The sequence below is a fragment of the Haliaeetus leucocephalus genome, unplaced genomic scaffold, assembly GCF_000737465.1.
Source record: "Haliaeetus leucocephalus isolate CR32 unplaced genomic scaffold, Haliaeetus_leucocephalus-4.0 Scaffold871, whole genome shotgun sequence".
Lineage (NCBI taxonomy): Eukaryota > Metazoa > Chordata > Aves > Accipitriformes > Accipitridae > Haliaeetus > Haliaeetus leucocephalus.
Genome location: NW_010973307.1, coordinates 85,971 through 113,199, shown reverse-complemented (window position 1 = coordinate 113,199; position 27,229 = coordinate 85,971). Strand labels below are relative to the sequence as shown.

At 43.8% G+C, this 27,229-nt stretch overlaps 1 protein-coding gene across 1 annotated transcript in view; it reads left to right on the top strand.

Moving 5' to 3' along the window:
• RUNX2 (runt-related transcription factor 2) overlaps window positions 1-23,095 on the top strand; it is an 85,017-nt gene extending 61,922 nt beyond the window's left edge. Inside the window, exon 6 of the mRNA XM_010583197.1 lies at window positions 22,617-23,095. Coding sequence (XP_010581499.1) covers window positions 22,617-23,095 — 479 coding nt within the window. The remainder of the gene's footprint in view (window positions 1-22,616) is intronic.
• Window positions 23,096-27,229: the final 4,134 nt, after the last annotated feature.

Sequence of the window (27,229 nt, the reverse complement as noted above, 5' to 3'; positions counted from 1 at the left end):
CTTTGCTTTCCGATACAGTGGCAGAAATCTGATTATCAAGGCTGTTAAAAGTATACAAGGTAATTTTAATGAATGCCATATTTACTGCCTGTTGCTTAACATCGTGCAGGAGGAAAAATGGGTAAAACTTCCCCCCTAGGCCTTGGATGTCACACCTACAGGCACAGGACTTCCTACCTGCCACAATTTCACATCACCCAGCCTTTCCACAGGTCTCCATGGCTCTGCCTGGACAACTGCTTAAGTTGTGCTCACCCAAATGTTGAAAATATACCATCTGATAAAGCAATCTGTCCTTCAAAAGAGAGGTTCCTGATTGTATTGTCAGCCCTCAAGAGCTATTTTTGATGGTACTCTGATGACCAGAAATACATCCATCCCATGGCCAAAACAGCGGTGTTCCTCCCTGTCCCGGGATGGGTACATCTCTTGGCGATGGGGACGCATGTGTTTCAATCCCAGATTAGGCTGAGCATCAGAAGAGGTTTGGGGCTGTAGGACAGGAGGTGACGGGGGACTGCCATAGCAGTTCATGCAGTTCTCCATCCCATGGGAGAGGGGAAAAGGGCAGCAGGCTGCAACCCTGAGGAGTTATTCGGGCAGGCTGGTGTAATGTGGCTGAACTGGTCGTGTCAGTGTCTAGACTGATTTCTTTGCACAACTGAAATGTTTGCGTGCATGCTGCAGGCACGTGCAAATGAGTGCCCTCGGCTTCAAACTTCAAGTATTCATCTTTTATTCTCCAAATGGGGATCAGTGCTGTATTTGCAGTGTTGTACAACTAATTAATGATGTGTCACACGTATTTGGGCAGTATTCAACAACAGTAGCTGAAAAGCAAAGCAAAAAAAAGATTATCTGGCATCACTCATGCAACTTTTGAACCAATGGTCTCTCTGGTGCGTAAGTCTCATGTTCATATCAAGAAGAAATAAACAATAAGCTCACGAGGCCATGCAATTGACTTACCTTATTGCACCAACTCAGTCATAAAAAGAGAAGGATTCCCCATATTTTATTAAAATATCTGTCTGCTCAGACTTCCCCAGAAGACGGTGAAAGTTGGTGGCCTAGCAGATTAATATTCTTATTTAAATAATATTGTAGTGGAAACCATGGGAATATATGAACATGGTCATTTTAGAGAGAGTTTTGCCTGAGGGACGTAGTCTTACTGCATGATTCATAGTCAGTGCACTCAGTCTTTGTGTCCTATGCATAACCAAAGTGCATGTGGGATGGGGAGCATGAGTGTCTATTATGTAATTAATGTATATGATTCATATAAATACACATCACAGCCATTTTACCTAAAGCTTCGGGACTGATCCAGCGAGTCCTCAGCGCATGCAAGGTTCAGAGCAGAGAGTGGAGGTCGGGTTGTTCCTGCAGTTACAAGAGGGCTGCTCTGGAGCAGGTGAAGGAGGTATGGGTATAGATGTCCCCTGGGGTCGACATCCATGTGTGAGACAGTCACCCTCAGCTCCCTTTTGAGTCAGTGGGGGCAAACCAGCATTTGCAGGACTTGACCAGTCCGCAGATGAGCTGTACTGGTCCCTGGCAGTGCCTTGGAAGAGCCTGTTTGTCTCCACGGGCTCTAAAGCGAGCCTAGGTGAGTAGTTCAGGTACGGGCACGTCTGATCTGATAGTCTGCCTTTGGTGAGGTGATTTAAAGGATGATTTAACTGTCCTATAAACATACCCATATCACAGCTTTGTTACACTTCAGTCCTGGTTTAACCCTGCTGTGGTCTGCCTCACCCTGACCTCTACCTGCTCTGCGATTTCAGGGTTTGAGCTTGAATTTAATTTTGTTAAGAACACTGACAAAGAGAGGTGGGGAGACTTCTTCTTCCCCTATACTTTTCCTGGACCTCCTCACCGTTCTGCCTAAATGCTAGTCTCCTGCTTTTTGCTTCACCTTTGAGAGAGACTTGTGGGGTCAAGGTCTTAAGATGCCGGAGGACCTGCCCTGCAAGTCTAACATGAACACATTGAGCGCTGGCTGTGGAAGAGCCTTGTCCTATGCAACTGTGTTTGACAAATGTCCATATGACAAAGGAGAAAATTAAACTGGAATTTAAATACCAGGGGAAATCACCAAACCTACCTTTTCCAGCCTTGGGCTCACACTCTTTGCGTATAGTTATCAGCTGGCCTTGTGCCACCATGCCCAAACTCTCCCATCCCATGTGCTGGAGTCCCCTCAGTGTGCAGGGTGGATTTTGCTGTCTTTGTATTTATTTACTGTGTCACTGAATAGGGCCACGCTGAGATAGATGAGGGACATGGCGGGCTCAGCCTCTAAACAAAAGAAGTTGCAGACCCATGGCTCTGAACTAAAATGGCCGGAAAGTCGTATCTTTACCAATAAATTACACAGTGGTAGGGCCTCGACTGTTAAATACTGTTACTGTTAAGTTGTCAGCAAGGTTGGTTTTGAGTGGGGTTGGCCAGCATGGTAGCAAACAGATCCCAGCCATGGTTTGGAAATGAGCAGAATCCCGAACCTGTTCCCATGGGCAGCTTGGAGGCAGCCACCCTGTTATGGAGGCTAAAAGGATTTAATATTACAGTTTTGGCCACACCATCCTGGCTGGATTTAGAGCCAGAGAATGGGCCCTGACCCTGGGCTGTTTGCTAGTTTGAGTGTAGCCAAATTTTCCCATTAATTCATCTTGCTCTGTAGATATCACCGAATCGTTTTGGACCATCCTGGACCTTCATCAGATACTGAATTTAAGAAATGTTCCTGTTCTTCCAGCTCACTGAGGGCTGGCAAGTATAAATGCAACCTTGCAAATGCCAGCCATGCCCTAATCAGTGACAATACTGTTCCTTTACACAATTTAATTTTCATTCTTGTAAGGCTACAAATCTTAAAATAAAAAACCCACATATAACGGAAGCAGCTCCAGCTGAACCTCTGGGTTTAGTGTTTGTGTGTTAATGAGAAAGTGGCTCACAGCTATGGGCTGGTTCTTCTTGAGGTCCTGTACTGTTGTTATCTTGGGTTTCTAACCCTGAATGTGTATTACCTTGGATTTTGCTTAATGTCACATACACATATGATCCTTATAATAAGGATTTTCTCTTTTGGGGAGGATTTAGTCTTTGAAAAATACTGACTTTAAGAAGGAAAAGTTGTTTATCTTCTTCTAAGGAGCTCAAAAAACTTTTCAGCCAAGTAAAAACTGTGGTCATGTGATGTAGCTATTCTTGCATCCCTTAATTCCTACTAACTTCATTAAATGTTGTGGGCAATAAGCACATTTCAGGACGAGACCCTTAATAAGAGAAGGCATTAGTGCTGTCTCCAAAATACGATTCTTTTCCTCTTTGCGTGCTCTGGGAAGTAGAGAAACGGTTAATACCGTGGCAATTGCCAGCAATGGCGTTGGTGTTAGCAGCTCCTGAAATGAATGAGCAGTTCACGCTTCAGCAATATTGTCTCAGGCTCTTGGCAAACCCAAGAAGCCAGCTCTGTTTCTGGTGCGCTCGCTACGCTGTGATGTTTTTCTTGGTGACTATAACAATTTTCGCTCTGTCTTCGTTTTTTTTTTTTTTTTTTTTTAATGGAAGCTGAAAGACTCAAGGTTGTCTCTGTCTCCATTTCTCCTAGCTAATTTTCAATGCTTTCCCTGCAAGGTGACACTGAGTTAAGGCAAAGTAAAGAACTTAGGGGAGCTTGGGTCTTCAGAAACAACCCGCTCATTTTGCTACCCTCCCTAAACTTGTAACGTGTCTTTTTTTTTTTCTTTCATTATTTTTCAGTGGTTCTATTTATTTTCTTTACCGCAGGTTTTCCATTTTTAGTCTCCTGCCCACTTGGTGCCACCTGGGAATCTCAGCACCTTGGCACTCATCTGTGGGGTTTCAGTAGCAGCTCTCTGCTGGGTAGAATCTCTTCATTGGAGTAATTGTCCAGAAGATGCGTTGCATGAGCCCTACCTCAAGGATGAAGGCCAAATTTTTCTAGCGTGGGTGGCCTCAAATTAGGCACCTATACCCATATTTAGGTGGTAAAACAAGCGGGTGATTTTCAGATGTTTGAACATTATAATGCGTGTCTTTAAGCCCTTTTCATTTACTTAAAACGGCTGTCGGGAGAGGAAATAAACAGGAAAAAATGAAGGCAGAGGGAAAGAGTTTTATTCCTGAAATAAGGGATTTAAAAAATACCAAAAAGAAACAAGTGGAATGTTTTTAAATGGAATAAATTTGTTGCTGATACAGGCAGGAAATAGCACACTCAAATATATGTGGATGTATAGATATATTTTTATCTGAGCTTTTTTTTGCAATGTGTTTTATATTTAGGACACATATCAAGATTTGCATCTGTTTCCAGAACTTGCTGCTAACAGTTAGTAATGATGCCAAAACATACTTTAGTTCCAGCTTGAGACCAAATGATATTCAGGGCTTTTTTTTATTACTAATTTAGGGTCTGATATTAATTAAGGAAATTTTCCATAAGTGCCAGGCCTTTTCTGAAGAACTCATTAAAATTATATTAACTTAAACCGGAATCACAGTCTGAGCATGTTTTGTAATGATTATTCTTACTGACTCTGCTGGGTTTTGTAAACAGAATGCTAATTGTTAATGGGGCAACGGGGTGCTCGATTCCAGACTTTCAAAGGGCCAGATCCTGAGCCATTGCCTAGATGTGTGCTCCCAGTAAAGTCAATAAGCTCCTAACAGGAAGGCTATGGGACCGAGCTCTTTGTTTCATCCTTTTGCAAAGGCATATGATGATTTCTCCATTCCCTTGGTGGAATCGCTGTTAATTTCTACCTAGGGTGGAGCCAGCGGTGGTGGCTGATGCAGGACCACGTGTGTCCTGATAGGAAGAGGGAATCTAACTCCATATGTGAAGCTCTCTGGTACATATAGGGTGATCAGTATCACTTATTTTGCCCGTAAGTCTCTGTGGCCTTGAGTCTTTGTTGCACTGAAATTGGTTTGGTTAATTGCACAAGCTGAATTCATGAAAAGGGTCCATAAAATATGGGAGAATTTGGTCTTTCTCAGGCTGTGACTGTGTTTCTTACAAGATAGGTAGAAAAGTATCTTATGCCCTCAAGGAGTTGTATGGTTTAAAAGGCCCAATTCTGCAAATCTTACAGTAAGAAATGCAACTCGAGGCAAAAACTGCTGCTGGTAGAAATAACTGGAGCTGCCTTGACATCCAGTGAAATTTCTTCGCGTTTCTGGCCATGCAGAATTTGACCGTGCTGAATTTGGTCAGGAAGGGAGCGTTAGAGCCTAACAGAGCTTCACAACACCTTTTTGAAGTGGTTTAGTAATGGTTGTTGGCCCCACTTTAGAGATGCCTAAATCTCCTCCCCTCCTGATGGCTGTTTTAGCAGAAAAGGATCTGGCGTCATGCCAGCTTGGCTGTCAGATTTAAAAGAGCATTGATATTGGGTGATATTGGGCTGATACTGGTGACCAAAAGAGAAGGTAAGAGCTGTGCAAGCGGTTCAGGCTTTCTGTGGTTGTACAAAAGAAAACAACGTAGGCAGCGAAAGAGAGGAAGATGAATGAGATAAAATGAAGGTGCGCGCCTTCACGTGGCTCATAAAGGATGTTATTAAGACAGAAGGAACTATTTCATATGCATAAAGGGAGGGTATTTGGGGACGCTAATCTGGAAATCTCTTAATGTTTGCTTTCAGACTGACTCAAAAAGAGTGAGGGAAGGGATCAAAGCAGGAGATGCCTTCCTGAGCTTAGGACAGGTACCCCATGTCCGCGAGAGCGGTGTGCGGGCGGTGCAGGGTCCCTGCGGGGGGAACCCGACCCTGCACCCACGTGGCGCTCGATGGTGCTTCTGCGTCCAATGAGTTTTTGTGGACGGCAAGGATTTTTCGCAATGGTGGAGCTTCACCTATAAAGCTCAGGGAAGAATGATTTCATATATAAGGAGCTTTCCACAGATATATAGATCTGTAGGTTATCAATACAGTGAAGCCCATGTGATCATCTGCTTTGAACCCAGCTGTAAGATTTGCCCAAATTAGCTCTCATTTGAACTTGAGGATAACCTCTGAGAAGAAAAAAAACCAACACAAAAACTCAGTTGGTCTTCATTTAAAAATTTCCAGGGAAGCAAAATCCACCACAACCTTTGGTTTACAGACGCTAATTAAGCTCTCTTTGGAAATGTGGGTCTTATTACTAGTCTGAATTTGTCTAACTTTAGTTTCCACTCATTTGAACTTGCTATAACTTTGTCTGCCAGATTGCAGCACCAATTTTTATTTCTGAGGTTCGAGTGGGTTCCTGTGGCGGTGACAGATACAACAAGGAGGTGGGTAAGAAAGGAGGTTGCTGCGATGGGTCTCGGGGAGATAGCAGAATTCACAGGGAGCTGGACATTGCGGGATGCAGAACTGGCTTGACTTGCAAGGAGGCTGGAGGGCCACCGTGCAAAAGTATTTTGGTCATCTAAGTTTGCTGTGGGTCCACTATGATCTATCAAATAGTGAACGTTCCCTTCCCTAATCAGCCAAACTCCTACGGTGTCTGCTGAAAATGAGTTATTTTTGGTTGAATTACTAGTGGGACTCTACTTTTCCAACACACCTGAAAAAACTCACTGAGAAAGCATTTTTCACTGACTTTGTGGGCTTCTGCAATTCCTTAAGGAATTTTTCTGCTTTTATATTTGCCCAATTGTAAAGTCCCTCCCATTTTTTCTAACAAAATGAATTTAATTCCTTACCCACTACCCTAGATGGAGATACAGGAATAGGACAACAAGATTCGCATTCTCCCTTAGTTTTGATACACTGTTTAACCTTTCATTTTAAGAAACACAGAGGGGCTTTTTCCTCTAGGGTTAGTTAGCATTTGTTCTGTCAAAAGCAAAGAGAAGCCTGCAGCGCAGTTGGGTAGCAGACACCCACCCAGAGCAGCCTCTTTGCTCTCCACGTTCGTAATTATTCCATGGGCAAATTTGCGAATAGAGAGCGAGCTGAAACTGCGTTGTACCCTTGGGATTACTTGGACCAGGCAATGCTCTCAGTGCATGAAGAAGTTTAGTTGTGGCAAAAGAGGTATCATACACATAATGCAGGGGGGGTTGTGGCATTTTAAAGGTGCTTGTGGAGAAGAGTCAGTGTGCTGCGTCTTCAGCCCTGCCTGGGCCATGTCACCTCCAAGCTTCCCCGTCATTTTTCCCAAAGGTCTCCCTAACCACCCACTTGACCTTTCATCCTGTGGTAGCCATGAATGTTTGCTGTAATATGTTATTTTGTAATATAGAAGTGCTGAGTGTAGGCAGCTGGAGAAAGCCTCCTTGGGCTCTTGTGAGAAAGAGGAGCAACCGTGCTGAGAGAAGGGAAACACCAGCAGAGAAAAACAGCCCGGGGGCTTTAAAACAAGGAGCAATTCTGAAAGCAAAATGGAGGGGTAGGGCATCTCACGTCGATCTTTCTGCCTCTTAACACCACATTTCTCTGGTGGTGGGAAGTGGAAGGTGGTATGCTTGGGTTAGGAGCAGTACCCACAAAGCCTCTTTCATTTAGCTGAGATGAAAGTCTCTACACAAGCTCTAGTGATGCCACATGCGTGGTTTCCACTCGTTATTTTTAATGGTTAACTGGGCTATCGCTGTTGGATCCGTAAGCATCAGTGCTTTTTTATGCCCTTTTCTATTAAACAAGCACCGTCTAGAATTGGCAGAATATTATGAAGCCGGCAGCTAAAGGTATGTCCACCTTGTTCTAGTTGATATAGTTAGGCAGTGCAATGAGTTTGCTTGGAAAACAGGATTGCAGCACAGGTACAGGACCGAATGTATAAGGCACATCATTTTTAGGTGATAGATGTCTGTAAAAACACAGCTTGCCATATTTAATTCTGTGCTGAAATTATGTTCTGTGTTGTGTTGAAAGCTGAACGTGGGATTGAAAGGAGATTTCCACGAACTGGAGATCAGTCCTCTTGCCAGTCCCCTTTACAAGGCTTCGCACGAGGTTTTGACTTTAGCTGGAGCACCCAAGTTTGGCTACTGCAGGCGACGTGGTTCAGTGATCAAAGTAATGGTTGTATTTGTGAACAGCTAATGGGCCTTTGCTGGAATCACCGCTGACCACGCGATAGGCAGCGGCTGCTAATATTGTTTGTGTTGCGGTAATGTCTGGAAGTCCGATCCCATCGTGCTAAGGACTATACAATTAAAGAAGAAGAGGAAAAAAAAGAAAGGTCAGCCCTGTCCTCTGTGAATTTGCACTCTTAAATACAGTACAACTGTTTCCAAGATGTACAGCAGAATACAAGAGGGAATTGAGGAAACATGAAGAGAGCCAGCGAGGTGATAGCGGTGGCTGCAGCCTCGCTAGAGCCGGGCAGTAGTGAGCTTGGGTCAGAAGGGAGTGCAAGGATGATGTTTGAAGGAGGGTACTGAGATAGCTCTGTGGCTCTTCACCTCCTCCCAGGCTTCAGAGGCAGCAGGAAAGAAAGCACAAAGCTGCTCGTTAAACCTTGTACGAAGAGGCAAGCAGTGTTGGTCAGCATCATCACTGAAAAAGCTGAGTGGGGCAGAAGATCAGCCCCACCAGGTTAGACCAAGGGTCCACCCAGGACCCGTCACCTTCTCAGCATGGCCAAAAGGGGTTACTCAGTTCCCCTGGAGTGCAAGAGCAGAATATATATATATTCCCAAGCTGTAGGGGTTTCCAAAGCAGGAGGTTTATATCTGGATCATTGTATTTAGTAGCTGTTGATAGAGTTCTGTGAATCTCCTTACTCTTAGGTAGGTGGGAATAACCCCAGAGCAGCTGCTAGATCAATTCTTCTATTTCCTATAGGTCTGTAGTGTCATAGTCACATAGGACTGACAGGGACCTCATAAGATCATATGGTCTGTGCAGAAAAAGGATCGAACATCTGCAAGTCACTCCTGTTAAGTGTAGCGAGCTAGTTATGTGTATTGCTGCCATTGAAAACAAAAATAAAACCATGTCCCAAAGAAGGAGAAATCCCAGCCAAAAAAACATCATTAAGGTTGAAATAGATCATTTTGGTGCAGTTAAAAGATTTTTAGAAAATGAACTTAAAAACAAAGGAAGTCAAAGCTAACAGTATAAAAGAACATATGAATAAATGCTTGGGAAGTGATGGGGCCTTTATGAATACATCCAAAATATCCCTGGGCTTCTGAATGAGACTGCTGGCCATAAAGTGGGAGTCATCACTGCCGCATGGTGAACAGACCTAGAGCTGCGTAGGGTTTGTCAGCATTGACAGAGGGAAGGTATAGAGCAGAAACCTCTATGAGAAAGGGCATAAACATTCAGATGCCTCTAGGGCGCAAATTGCAAAGGCTGGGATCTGGACTAGTGACTGAGGACTCAGAATTAGACCTTCTGCAAAGGTGACAGGTTTACCAAATAGGAAGGGAAGCAATTGCCTTAAAAACACCAGGAGGGCTGCTGACCCCAAACCTCTGCCACATAAGCCTGAGATGAAATGGCTCATTGGAAGAGGCGTCTCGCAGCAGCTCCACGGAGGAAGTCCCTGGGAACTGTGATGTGGATGCTGGCATGGCCGGAGGAGCCACAGAGGAATCCTGGCAGTGGGAAAAAGGCACCTCTCTTCCCCCTTTCTTCCCTCTTCCTCTCTCAAATATCTCCCTCTAAAGGGATTTTTTTGTTTGTTTTTGTTTTCATTTTGTTTCCTGCTAAAAGCCAACCCATGTTGGGTTTTTTTAATGGGTGAAAAGGAGCGCAGGGGAGGATCTAAGTACCAGCGAAGCCTAATTAGGAGCCATCGTATTAGATTCCAAAATTAGATAGGAAGCTGGGTTTAAGGGTAGTCCAAACCCAACCAGTTTCTAGTTTGGCCTGGCCCACGTAGGTGGGCCAGACTGGTTTGGAGCTGTTTTGAGGACAGGCTGCTTGCCCATGGAGGAAACCGTTCCAGCCGCAGTGGAGCTGGAGCACGGCGCCTGGTCCTCAGCCGGGCCAGCTTCTGCTCTCACCGGTCTGCTCTGCAGATGCGCTGGAGGGGTGTTTAGTTTAAAGCAATTCTAGCTGTTGCTTTCTCAAGCAGATGAAGACAGCGGAAGGTGGTAATTCGGGCTGGCTTTGTACGCCTCTTTTTTCATTTCAGATATCAGGATTGCGTATGGAAGTTTACTTTAAGCCAAGTTCTCTGTACTCTGTCTGACTTCCACTTTTTCTGTGTCTTCACCTGGTGAAGAGCTTATAAAAAATGTCTAATGGGTTTTGCCTTTATGTTTGTAACTCTACAACATCTTCCAGCAAAGGATTTCATAGTATTTTCCAAACTGTGTTACTGACCTTTGTCACTTGGCTAATATGAAGTATTAAAATATCCATCTTATAGCAAGCAAAATTTAGCCAGGAAAATCAAATTATACGCCCAAACTCACAAAACAAATCGGTAGCAAGAGCCAGAAAGCAATGCATCGCTTTTCCCCTCTTAACAGCTTTAATGGATAAGTGGGCTTTCTAAACTTCTAAATAACATACGCTTTTTTTGCCAACATGCAATTATCCCGTGCAATATCTCCATGATATATTTATTTTTTACCAGCCTGGTTAGAAGTTGTCCAAGCTTTCTTTTGAAATAAAGCAAATTCAGAGACTAGTCAGGTTATCCTGACTTAACTGCAGGCTTAGTTAGGCTTTGGTAGGAGTGTGCATTTCTACAGCCTGTGGCAAGTGCAAGGCAGTGAGTCTTAACTTAATCCTCTGTTACAGAACTGGAGTATCTCATATTTACCATGAGCTGTGGCCATTCAAGGGACTGTTACTGTGGTTTCTCTGAGATGTGGTAACTTGGATTTTAAGTTTAGACCATCAATAGTGATTTCAGCTGCTAGAGGTATAGCCTAAGTCGCCATACAGCAAACAGCCTAAAGCATGTCTATGATGTGAGCTATTACAGACCAAAGTCTGTTTCTCTTTCTCATCACCAGTTTCCTGGGAGGATAAAAACCATATTCAGACTTTACACTATGGAGAAGAAGCATTTATTTAGAGGTGTTCAAAGTTGGGCTGGTTAAAGCTTCAGCTCAGCTGATGAATGGAGATGCTGTGTGGACAAGTTTATAATGGATTGAAACTTAGCTTACAGTAGTTTGCCTTAACTTAGTAAGAAACTCAGGTTAGGTCTGAAATGAATGAAAAAAAAATATACAGAGGGCTTTACACTGCTTTTATTAAATGAGGTTGAAAATCATAAATTGTTAAAGTGGTGCAATGCTAAATATAAAAAGGGATACAGTGCCTCTAGCCCTGCTATACAACTGCGTTTAGCTATGTGTGTCCTGCTGAATTTGATGGCAGTTTGCTATCTAGTCGGGCATTGAGTGCCTAAAAGCATGGATTGAAACCTCTGCGGGTCTTCGTGCTGGTCGTTATTTTTGACTCTTCGATACAAGAGCAGCAGCTCTAGCGAAAACAGCCCAGCAGTTGCGTGCGAAGATCTCCTCCGTCTCCCCGAAGCTCGTGGTGACCCGGGGCGATCTGCATTGCACCGCGGCGAGTCCCGCTCTGCGGCTCGTCGAGAGCCACAGCTTTGCTCCGGCGATGCCGAGGGTCGGGGGTCGGACGTCCCCGAGCCGCCCTCACTCTTCTGCGGGCGCAGCGGTTTGGCTCGGTGTTTGCCCACGCACCTCCCCGCGGGGCTCCTTCACACCCTGAGCCTCCCCAAATTCCTTTGACCGGCGGGTCTTGAGTCACGCTGACATGTCTGACAATTTTATCACGGCCTGACGTTACCGCTGTTCGTGTTACTTGGGGCAAATGTGTTCTCACTGCAAGGGAAAAAACTCTGGCCGGCACTGGGTGAGTTATTTTCCACTGTTTTCACTCCAACAGCGTTATTTCGCCTGCTGCTAAAATCCTTAACCTAAGATGGAAATGCCTCCCTGGTATCTCCCCTCTCATTTCTCCAGTATCCAGAAGTTCTCCGTGAGCTAAGTGCCCTCATCCCCGTCGGAGCGGCCGCTCCAAACACAAGCAGCGGCTTTCAGCTGCCTCCCCGCAGGACGAGGTGTGTCTGTTTACCCTCCGGGGACACAGGACTTCATGCCGGGGAGGAGGAAAAAAAACCATCATCATGGCCCTGGACGTGGACAGGGACAGAGGCTGAAAATGTCCATTGAAGGGAGAAGTTATTTTGGCGGGGAAAAGTGTGTTTTTAATTGTTTAGATGAGGGGGTTTTGTGTTTTATGGATGTCTGGGGGCTGGGGTGGTGCCTTTTCTTCCTCCATGTACGATATTGTTCAGGAAAAAGAAAAATTGGACTATCTGCGTTTGTGAATTTAAGGTTTTTTGGCCAGAAGCGTAACAATTTGTAGGGTTTGATTTTGCTCTGGAAAAAAAAAAAAAAAAGCGTTTGAGAACAAGGCCCGGGTAACCAAAATATGTTTGTTTTTGTTTAAATCGCTCAGTAGAGAAATCGTCTCTTGTCTATTGTTAAGAGAGAGGTTTAAATCAAAGGCAAATTCTACATATTCTAAAATATACAGACAACTCTTTGAAAGCAAAGCCAAGCAAAACTTTAAAAGAGACCTTCTCCTTGATGCAGAAGTTTTCAGTTAGTTTACTGTGCTGAGGCTCGAGTGGAAAGAAACAGCCTGAGAAACAAATCGCAAATCCCCGTTTCGGAGGCGGAAGTCGGGGAGAGCATCGTATTAATACCACACGAGACCTTTCCACGGGGTTTCTTGTCCGGGGCTTTTCCAGCAGCAGCGAGGAAAAGCCGTTGCAGTTTGTGGGGATTTTTGTGTTCGGATTTGGCTGTGGAAGGTTTAAGCGAGCTGCAGAGCGAGGGAGTGGAGGGCCTGATCCTTTCGTGTTGGGTGGTCCCTCCTACCGCAAATAACCCTATTGAAAACAGAGGGACTATTTGTGGAGTCATTTGTTTGTCAGGAAAAGTAGGGTTTGTAGGATACGGCCCCAGTTAGCAGCCAAATTCCTGGTTATTTTCTTGTGATAAAAACGTGGCTAGCTGTCACAGAGATGCACGTAGCATCTCTTCGGTTCCCGTTTGAACTCCTGCCACTTGCTCCGTGCTTCTTCCCGCTTCCTCGGCCCTGCAAAAAATTTATTCCGGCACCACGCTAGCTCAGATGAGCTGGCTGCTTCCCTCCTGCCTGGGACTGCCGTGGCCTCCGGCCCTTTGCCGTGCCGTTCGGGATCGGCAGGACTCGGGCTGCGTGCTCCCTGGCTCCCGCTCGCCGGTACCCATCGGTGGGGGCACCTGAGGGTTGCTCTTGACTTTCAGCTCCCGGCCGCTGGAGCCCGCGAGGCAGATGATACCCAACCCCAGCCTAACACCCAACGCATCATCCCCACCGTAAATCCTGCTTTTAATATGACCCAGGTCCAGTCAACCCCATCCAGAGGATGTCCCTCCTGAATCCAGCCTTTCGCGGGAGATTTACTTAACAAACGGTTTATCACCGAGCTGCAGGTTTTCGGAAATGCTCTTAATTGCCCGCGTACGTTATCGCACGGCGGGCACCCTGCCGGTCCCGCGTGAGCTCGGCACACCGGTGGATGCCGGGAGAGTTTTCTGGGAGCCACGGGAGCGCTGATAGCAGTGCCGTTACTTGGGGGAGGGAGGAGCGCTCGTTAGTTGTATTTTTTTGTGGCTCCCTGTTTTGGTAGCCATAAGTCATTAGTGGTTTTTAATTATTTTTTTTTTCTTTTTTTTTCCCCCTTGAAACTGAAATAAGGGCTGAAAGGGTAGACTTGTCCTTCTTTTTCTTCTTCTCTCTCTTTTTTTTTTTTTTTTTTTTTTTTTTGGCTAATCTGAGGCACGCTGCCACATCTGAAGCCACTTGGCTTATTATGGATTTCATGGAAACTGATTCCCTGAAAGTGTTTCCATATGTGTGTTCCCAATATATCCCATCCTTTTCTAAATGGGAGTACAAACTCGCACACGAGCTGGAAATGGCTTCAGGATGTGACAGAGAAGTCATATGACTGGAGTGGCACTGTGTGTGGCCCTCTCTGAAAGACACGGTGTCCTGTGTGCTGGCTCCCATCCTACAGTAGATCCAGTTTCAAAGAATATCTTCCTTCCCAGCTTCTTAAAAAACTCTTAATCAAGAACCAGCAAGGAATCCTCTGTCCTCGGGAGGGACGCGTATTAGTCGAACGAGATTCGAAAGGAAAATTTGGATGGGGAGGAAAAAAGAGGGGTTTAAAGGGTGAAATTACAGAGCAATGCCAAGGGCTTCCCCCCCCTCCCCACCCCTGCAAAACATAGTTTCTTTGTGTCTGCTTGAGGATCAGATGGTATTTCTGAGTTGCTAGCATGCAGTGGAAAAGTACAATTCATGACAACATTGGAAACAAATATTTATACTGGATAGTTAAGGCACATTTTTCTGAAAAAAAAAAAAAAAAGTAATAGACTGCTAGCCCCAATGTATATTATCTTCCCATTCACTGGATTGATACAGGATTCTTGTACTGACACTCGCTGTGCATGCGTTGCAGCTCTCAGCCCTGCGGTTTCACCCCCTTGCTGTATACAATGCCGCTGAGGTTGCTATCCAAGAAAAGCCTCAAATGTTCCTTCTGATGCATTTCGGCTGGGGCTGGTGAAAAACAGCAGCGGCTGAAATACAAGCAGGAAAAATTGGGGAAAACTGAACCAAGAACGATACGCGCCTGTGTGCGTGTTTGTGCCATGCAGTGGTTGCAGAGCTGCTAGATTTACTTCCAGGAAATGTTACTTACTTTTTGCTTCCAACGTAGCGCGTAGGTGGCCTGAGACTGAAACGAGCAGGGGGTTTTTGGTATACTACCAATTCCTCTCCACTTGAATCACCCGTCATAGCTCCAGGCTGAAGTCACTGAGATGGGATAGCAAAGACTAAGAAGTTCAGAGGCTCCCCATCACATCAGGTCAACGGGCATCCATGGGTGGCAGGTCACAACCACTAGCTGAGGACATATTTCTGTAATGTGACCATTTGTCCCCCTCCTGTGGTCTCGTTAGAAAGGTTTATGAGTCTTGTATAAGTGAAGCTTCACAAGAGGTGTCTATAAATGAGACAGTGATGACTGATGCTTTCATAGCTCCATTTCTGCTCCCAACAGTCCATCTAGCAGGAGTTTGTTGTTGCTTTTTTCTACACATGGAAGGAATTTCTATCCATTGATGCTCCTAAATTTAAGATCATCCTCCTCTTGAGGTGCAGCCAGCAGCCACCTGTGTTTAGATGCATAGGGTCACCCAGCAAGACTTTTAGGTGCCTAAAGAAAATCACCCTCTTCAGCACAGTTTGTCCAGCAGAAAAGTCCTACTGAGGGAGCAGGGCAGGTAATGATGCAGCCTGGGCTGGAGAAGTGCGAAGAGACCCTGATTTTGCTGTTAAGCAATGTAACAGCTCTGCTTGGGAAACACTCTCCCTTGTTTGCACGAGTGGTACTTTAATGGTCACTGCTAATTATGTTATTTATGGGGTGTTTCTCCCAGCAAAGGGCTTAGGTGCTGCACCATAAATTCAGTGAAAACATCTATCTGCAAATTAATCTGTGGTATTTTAGGTGCCAAAGTCCTGTTACCTAAATACCAGAAGGCACAAGTGTGTGAACTGGGGTACCGAGGGACAGCGAGAAGAGGTGCACTAGAATTAGGTTCTCGCCTGTTGTGCGTGAGGCTCTGAAGGGGTTAAAATGTTCCTTCCTCCCTCTGACTTTTGTGAGACTGCTGTGCTTAATAATGTTGCAGTTTAAATGGTCCCAACTAGGCCTTGAAGTTAACACCTTGTTGAGGTGAAGGGAAGGGGGGGGGGGGCAGTTCACACCTTTTCTGCTGCTATTGTATGCAAAAAAAAAAAAAAAGAAGAGAAAAAAAAAGATGTAAAATGCTTTTTTCTTTTTTTTTTCTTTCCCTGATGTTTTTTTTCTGAATTAAAGGGAGGGAAGGGGCATTTGAAAACATACCATTTCCTATGATAAATGGTTGCAAGTATCCAGATGACACACACTCATCCCAAAAGCGACCCGGGGACGGAGAAGCCCTGTGCCTTATTTCCACGGCGCTGCAGGACCCTCACCCTTGCAGCACGTAGACACATGCTCGGTGGCAGATGTGTGGGAGGAGTGTCCCTGAGCTCTGGCACGAAGCTGAGCACCAGTGTAGGTTTGCGGGATCAGGACCTAACGGCTACAGCAAGGAATACGTGCACAAAGAGGTGGTTTGGGATCCCTGGGAATCGCAGTCCCAGGCTCCATCCTGCAGCGGCATCCAGAGGGAAGGTGGTACAGCACCTTTGGAGAGTCAAAGGCTCGCCTGGAAGAAGGCAGGAGAAGGATCGTGCTGTGTGTGATTCACTAAAGACTTATTAGCAAAGGCAGGTGACTAGAATTTAACAAAATGAGGAGAAAAATAACACTCTCCCCTGATACAGAAGGATGCTTGGGGAAAACAGACACCCAGCTAGCAAATAATCACTCCCCCCCATCCAAACGTGTTGCAAAGAATCTTTAAGATTGCAAAACTAAGTGCTTAGAAATTGGGAAATCTCAGTACTTAATGTTGCCCGTGCAACTTTAAATCAGCCTCATTCTGCTTATGCATTATATTACAGATTTTAATTACAGGATCACATGGTACTTTTCCCACGGGATTCCTGTCTCATTCAGTGCACAGGATGGACAGTGCTAACTTAATGAGCAGCTCTTCAATATTTTGTTTTTCTTCTTGTTCTTTGCATTTCCTCAGGCCTTGCTTGTTGCAGAGCATTAAATTCTGCTCTGAAGAAGGAATTGTTAATTTCTTCATGGGCTTTGCTCTAATATTTCTGCCATAGCATTTGTACACAGTTCACTGCAGTGCAATATTCCCAAGAAAGCATGAACCTGCTTTAAAAAGAGTATTGAGACTGACTCTAAGGTCTCGTGTAATTCAGTGCACTTTCTTTGTGTCACCTACAGCATGATTTTTTTTCTGTCTTTAGCCTTATGTTCAGACCTATGATCCTGTTGGCTTCAGCTGCAGCTATGAATATTTAGCATGCGTGCAAATCAGAAGCCAACGTCTTTGCTGGGCACAGAAAATGAGAGAAGTGAAAATGTGATTTGGAGAGATTTCAACTGAGTCACGTAGAAGCCGCGTGGCAGAAACACGTATAAAATCCAGTTTGCTCAGGAAATAATTGGGTCTCCCTCACCTTGTTCACTTCAACCCTTCTGATTTCTTGCAGCAGTGGCTTTGGAAGATACATAGACAACAGTCTTCTCTATTCCTTAACTCTGATGTATCTCTAGAGGAGGTCAGCTTGTGTGCTGCCTGCAGGAGGGCTTGTGTAAAAGGAATAGCATCTTCTCCTATAATTGAATGCTGTATTGTAGTGCATATGGAGAAGTAACTTGAATGCTGGTATTTCCTAACTTGCTCACTCTTCACATGGTAACCTTAATAACATCCTTTGTTTGTCTCTAGTTACGTTTATAGTTTCTCAGATTTCTAAAAAAAGCAAACCCCCAAGTAACCCCACCTTCCGAAATTTTTCTTTGCAATATCGTACAAATGTCCACATGGACCATCATTTAGCTCCATTTACGCAGGCTTCTGCCATTCCAGTGAATGGAGCCACCGATGGACCGATTCTCGATCAGGACTGGCGCAGGGATGGGTAGAGGTGTCCCTGTGTTTCAGCAATATTTGCAGAAAAAATGCTGGGACTTGGGACTCCTGGATTTCATTTCAGTCTCTGGACAAGTGTCTTTGTAGGGGCACAGACTCTTCTGCCCATTTTTAGGCAGAATGCTTATGATTTGTTCATATTTGGCTGCATTTTCATGGCAACGTCTCTCACACAAAAGCCACTCCTATTCCAAAGTTCAAGTCCTTACTTCAAAGCGTGGAACTGGTACAGCTTTTCAAAGGACGGCTCCTCAGAGTTTAAGATTAGTAAAACAATATATTTTTCCCAGCAAAAGAGTTTCAGCTGAAATTTTAAAAACAAATAAATGCATAAATCACAATTTAGCCTGAGACAGACGCCCAGCATGGACAATTTCAGCCAGAACATTTAAAGTTTGGCAAAGCTGTAAGAGACTGAAAATCGTCTCATCATGTGAAGTGTGTGGCATACTTCATATGAGGCGATATTATCAGCTGTAAGTAATCCAAGCTGCACATATAATTCATAGACGTAGATGTTAGGGAAGGAAAAAACAGTTTTAATAGATCAAGTAGTGCTGCGGCCCAGCCTGAATCAAACTAACTATTGAACAAAAATCCACAAAACCTAGTATCTGCTTCAGCAAATGTCTTAACACTGTAGTTCGCCAAAACACAAGTGAATCATTTAGCTACTGGTAAATATCTTTAACTATATGTAGCTGAATTTCCTTGAGACAGACTATTCAGTGACTTTTGAATACAGCACCATGCTGTTCTCTTGCATCCAGTGACTATGCATTGACTTGACGTGCTAGAAATTTCCCTATCCGACATATGCAATAAGCCAAGGGGACCTTTTTTTTTGGTAGTGACCTTATGGCATAAAACGACAAAGCAAATTGCAATATTTGTAAGTTATAAAATTATCCTATAACCCTTTAAAGTAGACATCAGCTTGCTATACCCACAAGGAGTTAATCTATCCACGGTACATTATGATCTTTAATAATTGGAAGCGATTGGCCAAAGTGCTGTAAACCTGGCAGAAATTTGTTGCCTTATTTTCTGCAAACCACAAGCACAGCTTATTAATTGAGAAATGAGCATTAACTGGCATTAGCTGGCATCTGTAAACTGAAAAAGAGAAATGGCCACGGTATGCATTCAGCTGTAAACAGTAGAGCTGCAAAGCTGCAACAGGTAAAATTGGTTTTTAAGCGCAAATGCAAAACCATTTTAGTCGGCTGCTGGCAAATGCCCAAGTCTAGGGTTTTTAATGAGGCTTCTGCATCAAAATAAGTGAAACCACATGGAATTTTAATTGTTCTTATTCTAAATATGAAACACACTGAAGCAGTATTCTTGAATCTAGGATGTTAGCATAAATATTGGCATATTAACATGACCACTTTTCTGTTCTAAACATATAGCTCTCAGAAAACTTGAGTGCCAGGTTGTGTTAGGGAGGAATCAGCTTGGAAGATTTAAAAATGGTTTAACCTCGACTCTTTCAGATGTAAAGGGTTTTTTTTAAAAATATACTTTTATTTTTCGTATTGTCAAGCACCGTGACCTGATCAGACTGTATAGGGAAAGAAGATCACTTGCTGTGCTTGTTGCCATGCTTCTCTTTCTGGCAGCAGAAAATAAAGTCTCTTCTCTTTACCGAAGGGTGGTTTCGCAATCTTGCGGCCACAATGTAGGGCGGAGGATCTGCGCTTCACCCATTTAATACAAGCTATCACGAGAGTGGGAATTCACAGATGCAAATTGTTTTCTTGCTCTGACGGAGAAAAATTAGCATAAATGTTTAATCCTGCTGGGGAGAGGAATAAATATATTATTTACTTGCACTGTCATGTTACTATGTTGCTGATCGACATCGCTATTTGTGCGCAACCAGATATACAAAGATGGGTGCCGTACCCAGAAGAGCGATTTATCTTCCCAGTCCAGCAAAGAGCTAAATGTATATAAATGAATATGCATCTGGTGTTTCCAAGTTAGAACCAAAATCAACTTATCACAAGGAGGTAGCACAGAGAAAGGAGGAGGAGGAGGGTGAAAACGCGTCAGTGAGATTGCACAGCAGTGAGGACAGCAAGAAGCTGAGTTTTAGAGGTGACTTTTTAAAAAGTTTCTAGACTCCTTCGGAAAGGAGACTTCAGAACAGGCATCACAGAAAACTTTTTCTGGTCTCCAAAAATATCTTTACACAATGGAGATACATAAGGCTGGGAACAAATCGCAGCCTAGTGCAGGGAGTTATGGAGACAGCAAAAGGCATTTGGGCAAAAGAAGTGAGTGTGCAGGAGCCGTGCAGACACAGCCATGAGTGAGATAAGAAAGGGTTATGGTTATTTGGCCTTTGGGTAAATAGGATTGTGCTTTACAAGCAACAGTAAAAACAAACAAGTGTGGATTTACTAGGGTATGTATGTAAGGAGGTCTGTAGCCCCACATTAGAAATGCCTACGTGTGGTGTGCACATTCCCAGTCATTCGACACATACATGATCCCTTGGCAGCACCCATACAGATAATATTTGGATCTAGCCCTGAAAGGGAGACTGCCTTTTAGTGTGTAAGACTGTGTGGATAGTTTGTGTTATTAAGAAAAAAAAAATTACTGGTTGCAAAGAAACCAAAAACGCCGATGTTCTTCTACACCCTTACACTCATACCAATTCTACCTTTGATTATAAAAGTCTTGTTTAGCTTCTATCAGGGTAAACTAAGAGCAACTCTGTTCATGTTGGGAGAGCTGCAATAACAATAAAAAAAAAAAAAAAGGAGTATAAGCAGTAGCAGATTGAAACTCAGTATTTTGAGCAGCTGGGGAAATTATGTTCTAACCTTATATTTCCAGATACGTATCAGACCTGTTCACAATATAAAGGATAGTGTTCCAAAAATTACAGCTTTGAATCTGGGTGGTATGGCCTCTGGCTATTGTTTGCAGTTGGGAACGAGAGGAGTTGCATCAAGTAGTAGAGTGTTTGCTGTAAAGGTACAAGTTATATTACATTCCATGGGGCTGTGGTTGGAGGGGTTGATGATGGAGACAGACCCATTCACCCGTAGGTCACTGATTCAGTTCCAGATAAAGATAATAGTAATCACATTGTCATCAGAGTTAAAAATGGGCTTTTACTGCCCATTTGAAGTTCTGTACTCAATATCTTTTGAGACGGTGGGTTAAAATCCCCAGGTTTCAGGCTGTGCGATTTGGACTCTTGGCTGGCTGTGGCCCAGGTCTCCAGCCTGAACCCAAGCTGTGCCTGAGCTTTTCCCCCCTGCTGCTTTTAGATATCATTGAAGGCGTGGGTTAAATGAGCTGGTAGAACAGGAGAGAATAGTGATCTAAATCACAAAATGTGCCACACAAGGTGGCACGGTTTGCTGAGTCTGTGGCTTACAGTAGCAACCACCGCTGTGGGTGCTATAGGAAGCCAAGGGCAGAAGGACTGGAGGGACCTTCTACACAGCAGTGTCGGCAGGTCAGATCCGAAGCTTATCTGCAAGTAAAGGCATTGCTGCATCTTGAATTGAGGATATACAGGGTGTTTCGGTGTTTAGCCTGTCAGTTTGGCATCTAGAAGATGCCATATTTTCCTTTTAGGTAAGTCAGATTCAGTAGATTGGCAAAGAGATGGGTGAACCCTTGGATCTAGAGGATGGTAAAGCTGTAGAGGTGTCAGCTGGGAAGCACAGGGAGAGCCCATTTGTTTTCGTGATTTTTTCCCCTTTATTTATACCCCGCTCTTTCCGACTAAAAATGTATATGTGTATCTACTGCGTACTGGCCAATGCATTTCCCTCCCTCTTGCACTGTACTTCTTCATTAGGCTTTTTCTCTTTCCCCCGTCCCTTTTCCCACACCCTTTTTGTTTTGCACTTTTCTGGCTCTCAACACAAGCTTTCACCATCTTTTTTTTCTTCTGCTCCTGTCCATCCCACAGTCTCCTAAGCAGATCACCAAGCTACTAACGTTTGCTTTCCAGTTCTGCTCTGAAACTTTGGGTGTTTGATGTGGGATTAGAAATTAGGCAAAATGAGTTTACCCATCCCTGTTTTGCGTTAGACTCCAATTCACAGTGTTACCATCCAGACGTTCACAGTAGCCATAAACTGTGTGGTCTTTTTTTCAACCAGACTGCACAGACTACATATGAAAACAACTTTTTTCAATGGCAGGAAGAGTGTTGGGCTTGTAATTTTCCATCGGCTGCACTGAAAAGTAAAACTGGCATCTCTGCTATCAGCTCAGTGGCCTTGCCCATCCTTCAGATGCAGCAAAGAATATTTTTCAGCCATAGGAAGTAGCTGAGCAGATTCTCACCTAAATAAATTGATTTAAAGCAAGAAGTGGGGCTTAGTCACCCCCGGTGTAACTCCCCTGGTGTCAGTGGTGCAACTAACTTGGTGTTGCCAACTCTTGTAGTTTTATTACAAGTTGCACGGTAATTTCTGCTTGTCTCAAAACCTCAGCTCCCGACGGTGTGTGCTGAGGTGGGAATCTCAGCTTTCGTGTGCAACCAGACCTGAGTTTCTCAAGAGGCTGTAGCAAAAACCCAGAGACACGTAACCCTCCAAGCTCAGAAACCAGAAGGCAAATCAACTCCAAATCCAGCTTTCTCTTTTTGGCTCTTTTTCAATCTCTTGATTTTTGAGATTTTTTTGGTTTGTTTTTTTTTTCCCGGCCTGACTTGTGACCTTTGAACGCTTCAGGTTGGCAATGCTGCTCCCTCCATTGGCATCGGTGGAGTTAGACCAGGGATGAGTTTGGCCCAGCGCTTGTAGAAGACAGGTGTATGACTCTGTTCCTTGCAATGTATTATTTGATATGATCTGCTGTTCTCTTGGGGGCCAAAAGAAGTGGGTTTTCTTAGCAAAATAAAATTCTTTCATCACGTGATACAAAAACATGGTATTTACAGAATTCTTTTCCCCCGTCTTTTGTTATAATTTTTTAGGTGCTTCAGAGCTGGGCCCATTTTCAGATCCCAGGCAGTTCACAAGCATTTCATCCCTCACTGAGAGCCGCTTCTCCAACCCACGAATGCACTATCCAGCCACCTTTACCTATACACCGCCAGTCACCTCAGGCATGTCACTGGGTATGTCCGCAACCACTCACTACCACACCTACCTACCACCACCCTACCCCGGCTCTTCCCAAAACCAAAGTGGACCTTTCCAGACCAGCAGCACTCCATATCTCTACTATGGCACTTCGTCAGGATCATACCAGTTCCCCATGGTGCCGGGAGGGGACCGCTCCCCCTCCAGGATGCTTCCTCCGTGCACCACCACGTCCAACGGCAGCACGCTGTTAAACCCTAACTTGCCCAACCAGAGTGACGGTGTGGAGGCGGATGGCAGCCACAGCAGCTCCCCAACCGTCTTGAATTCTAGTGGCAGAATGGATGAGTCCGTTTGGAGGCCGTACTGAGATTTCTTCCGTAGCCGGCCTGACCTCCGCGAGCCAAAAAAAAAAACCAAACAAAAAAACCAAACCAAACAAACGGTCGACTAACTACGAAGTGCCTGGTTTTTGTGTTTTTTCTAAAAAAAAAAAAATAGATTTTACCGATATGTGCAACTGTGTAGATGGGATGATAATGGCCATAAATAACACAAGAGTTACCAACACACCACAACCCATGTTTCAGATTATGTGGATCAAAGCACATATTTTTATTTTTTTTTTCTTGGAACCATTTTACCTTGTTTTATATTTAAAATGTACTTTTTACAAACACAAAAAAAATCACCCCCTCCTTCTTTTTTCTTTTTTTTTTTGGTTTTTTTGGTTTTTTTGGTTTTTTTCATTCTAGAGTGTTGTAATAACTAGTGAGTTCTTTTGCCAATGAGGAGAGAACGGACTCCCCAGCTATCAGGAGAAACATGGTGATGCAAGGCAAAGGCTGCATTCCCTTTTATTTTTTAATAAAAAAACCCTAACCATGAACTCCAGATACAGTTGCAATCATACAATGTATGGGACCCTCTTCACACCCGTAGTGCAATTCAACTGGCTTGTATTGGTGCACATAAAAAGGAAAGCAAAGATCGAGTTGCTTCCATTTTGCCATGATACATTCAGATGAAAACAGCTGTCCCAAAAAACTCTGTCCGAGCCTTGCTGCAGATAACGGTTGGAACTTCTCTGTGTTCATTGCTTTTTTGGTTTGTTTTTGGGTACTTAAAGAGAACGAGTCTTCAAGTTAGGCTAGACAACCCTGGGGTTTCCTTTTTGCTTTTGTATCCGTTCATTTTGCCTTCGATTAGCCAAAAACCAAAAATAACAACCAAAACCTTTAAAAACAAAAAACAAAATGTTATTACTTATGCAAAATATGAAAATGGCATTATATATTACTAGAGCCAAAATGGTATACATAGTATTTGTGTTCGGCTATGTTCTTTTTTATTTTTTTTTTTAAATTATAAATGTGTAAAATTTGAGGTTGTTTGCTAACATGAATCATCATATAACTTTAAAAGAATATTTATAATTATTTAATGACATTTGGACCCTTTAAACGTTTCTTAATGTAATGATATATTGACTTCGGTCTCTAAAAGTGTTTTTGTTTTGTTTTGTTTTTTTTTTACTTATTACATTTCTGCAATGGTGTAAACCTCAAACCTTTACCCAACTTTGAAAAGCAGTTCCAGTGTGAACCAGTTTACAATGTGACTTAAAAATGACAAACCCAACCCAAATGCATCCACATCAAATGATTTTGGATGTAGGATCTTTTTATATAACTTATGAAGGAAATATTGTGTTTAAAATATTTTTATTAGCTGTCTGGTTGCCTTCAACACAGTCTTGCCTTTTAATCAGTAGTTGTGGAGACACTGGAAAAATGGTAGGAAGGATGAAATATTTTCCACCCTTCCCCTAATTTCTTCTTCTCCCAGGATTTTTCTCAGAACTTCAAAATTTGAAAATATTCATATTAAAATGTTCTGGTTTAACAGCATAATTTGAATTTCAACAGGGTTTTTGTTTCCCCCCAAAGAAAATTCAAAACTGTTTCAAAGCCCGTGTTTTACAAATTAACGAATTGTTAAATATCTCAGAAATGGGATTAAGGGAGAATTGGTGACACTTTTTCCCCTTCCCTTGCAATATCAGCCCACTCGATAGAATAAAAACGTTCAAAACTTGAGACAGAAACTGCCTGGTAGCGCATCGCCGCCCGTTAGCATTAAATGCTGGAGCCGTAAGGATGCTGTGTTGACTTTGAAGCCGATGTGGCTGTTGCCGCATTAGAGAGACAAGCACGAGGGCAGCAATACCCACCTCTGCAAACGCTGAAGATAAAAAAAAAGTCACCTTAAAAGCCACCCCGGGGCTCCCAGGCGCGATACAGGGAGAGCAAATCCAACCCGAAACCCCAGCCCAACCTGTCTGCCGCCAACCTCTCTGGCCAAGGGCCCCAAATTTTGCCCAGCAAACAGGGAGGCGACGTGGCGTCGGCCAGCTGCAGTGGGAGCTGAAGGGCTCTCCCCACGCTCTCCTCAAGCCGGTGACGTTAAGCCTAGTTTAGCGGGATTTTCGGCACGTGCCGATGGGGTTTGCCGGCATTCCCTCCTTCCCCAGCCTCAGCCATCGCCTCCGCGGGGCGGCTGTCGGCCACCGCGCCGCTCCTTGGCCGTACTTTGGCTACCTCCAAAGTATTGCGATAAATCAACGGTGGGCATAGCCATACAGAGCCGGACAACACCATCGCTGCTCGTTAACAGCGAAGCTGTTGAACGAGTTGACATTAGCATGGTACGACCCTCCTATTTACGTGATGACGTGCTCTTAAAAAAAAAAAAAATTTAATAAAGTCTTTGCCTTCTAAAGGTTGTATACCAAGTATGCTTAAAGTATAAGTAAGACACTTTTTTTTTCTTCTAATACTTAGTTTTCCTTCAAAGATGGAAGCTGTAATTGATTCTATTTATTGTTGGTTTGTGGTAGCTTGAAGCATACCACTGTCCATTTATTTGTAACTGTAAAATACGTTTGTTAGTCTCAGCAGCACTTAAAAAGCCAGTGTCTGGTTACACATTTCAGTTTTGTTTTTTTGTTTAGTAAGCAAGAGAAAAAGATGTACTGCCAGTGCAAGCTGTTTCCTATTTAATAAAAGGTACTATATTTGTACATTATTTGTTATTGCTGAGAAGGGCTTTTTAAGGTTTACTGTATGCATATTAAGTAATTTTTAGGGTGCTTTTGTGTTGAAATGTTGTTAAGAGTGGCTGCAGGCAGCAACCCAGATTTTTTTTTTTTTTTTTTTAAGACTTTGTTGTAAAATTCAAGCACTTGGTTTTTGTTTCTGGATAAATCCAGCACAGACCAGACTTTTGTTTTGCTCAGTACCGACAGGACTCTGTTTGTGTCCCCGTGGTTTTTCAACTGGACCGTTAGGGACAGACGTTGAAAACGTTTTCTCCTCCCGGTCGAGGCGCGCGTACCCGATCCGTGCCCTCAGCTTCCCTGGCCGTGCGGGCAGGCGTCTGGCTCTGCCTGCTTGAGATAGGAAGGAAAGGATTTTCTAAGTACCTACGGATGGAGGAGCACCAGCCCCTTGACTTTTCGTAGACCCCGTGCTCCTGAACCTTCCTGGTGCCTTTGGAAAATCTCTCCCGGTATGTCAGGCCGGTCACGGAGGGAGTTGTGCAGGCTGAGGCAGAGATGCTCATCAAAGCTTTTGGAAAATGCTTTCAAGTTCACTTGGAAATGCTCTTGAATCAGGATTTCAGACCAAAAAGAACCCCAACTGGCGCTATGTAGTAAATCCTATCAGATTATTTGATGTTTTGCGAGGTGCTTAGCATTGACAGAAAGTTTTCTCAAAGGTACGACAGCCCTTCCCTTCGGTGAGTGGCAATCTTTGGCACCGTTCATAGATTTGAAGATTAAAAAATGGCCTTTTTTTACTTTCCAGCTCTCTTATCCTACCAAAGATTTACTTCCAGCACAACAGGCACGATGTCCCTTTTGCCGAGCGGAGGATTAAATCCTCCTCTCCCTCCTCCTAAGGGTAACCAGATCGGGGTCAGCAGGTCGGGACGGATGAGTAAAGCAAATTATTTAACTCACAGCATCATTCATGTGGCGTTTATCGATTCTTTTAAAAGACCAGCTGCTGTGTATTTCTTAGCATTGAATTTTTTTGCCAGCAGTCCCCCGAGCAAAGATTTACCGGTTTCCACAGGTACCATCTCGAGTGGGGAAAATTTTGCACTTTCACACTTAGCAAAGCAAAGCTCAGCCCCGCGCCGGGCTGCACGCGGCCAACAAGCCATGAGCAAAAGCAATAATTAAAACCTGGATCAGCCATGAGCTCAAAGAAGCCCCATTCTCTGAACCCCCTGAATTTCTTGTTGTTTTTAAATAGAATGCATTTCATTTTAACATTTTCTGAGAACTTTTTTAGATGTTTGTTTACTTCCATGTTTACAGATAACTCTTTGCTTTTTTTTTTTTTTTTAATGCAGTACTTTTAAGTATATCAGCCAAAACCATACTTTTACAGTAACTTTTGTTTTAGGTAATATGAGTGACATTCCAATTTTTTGT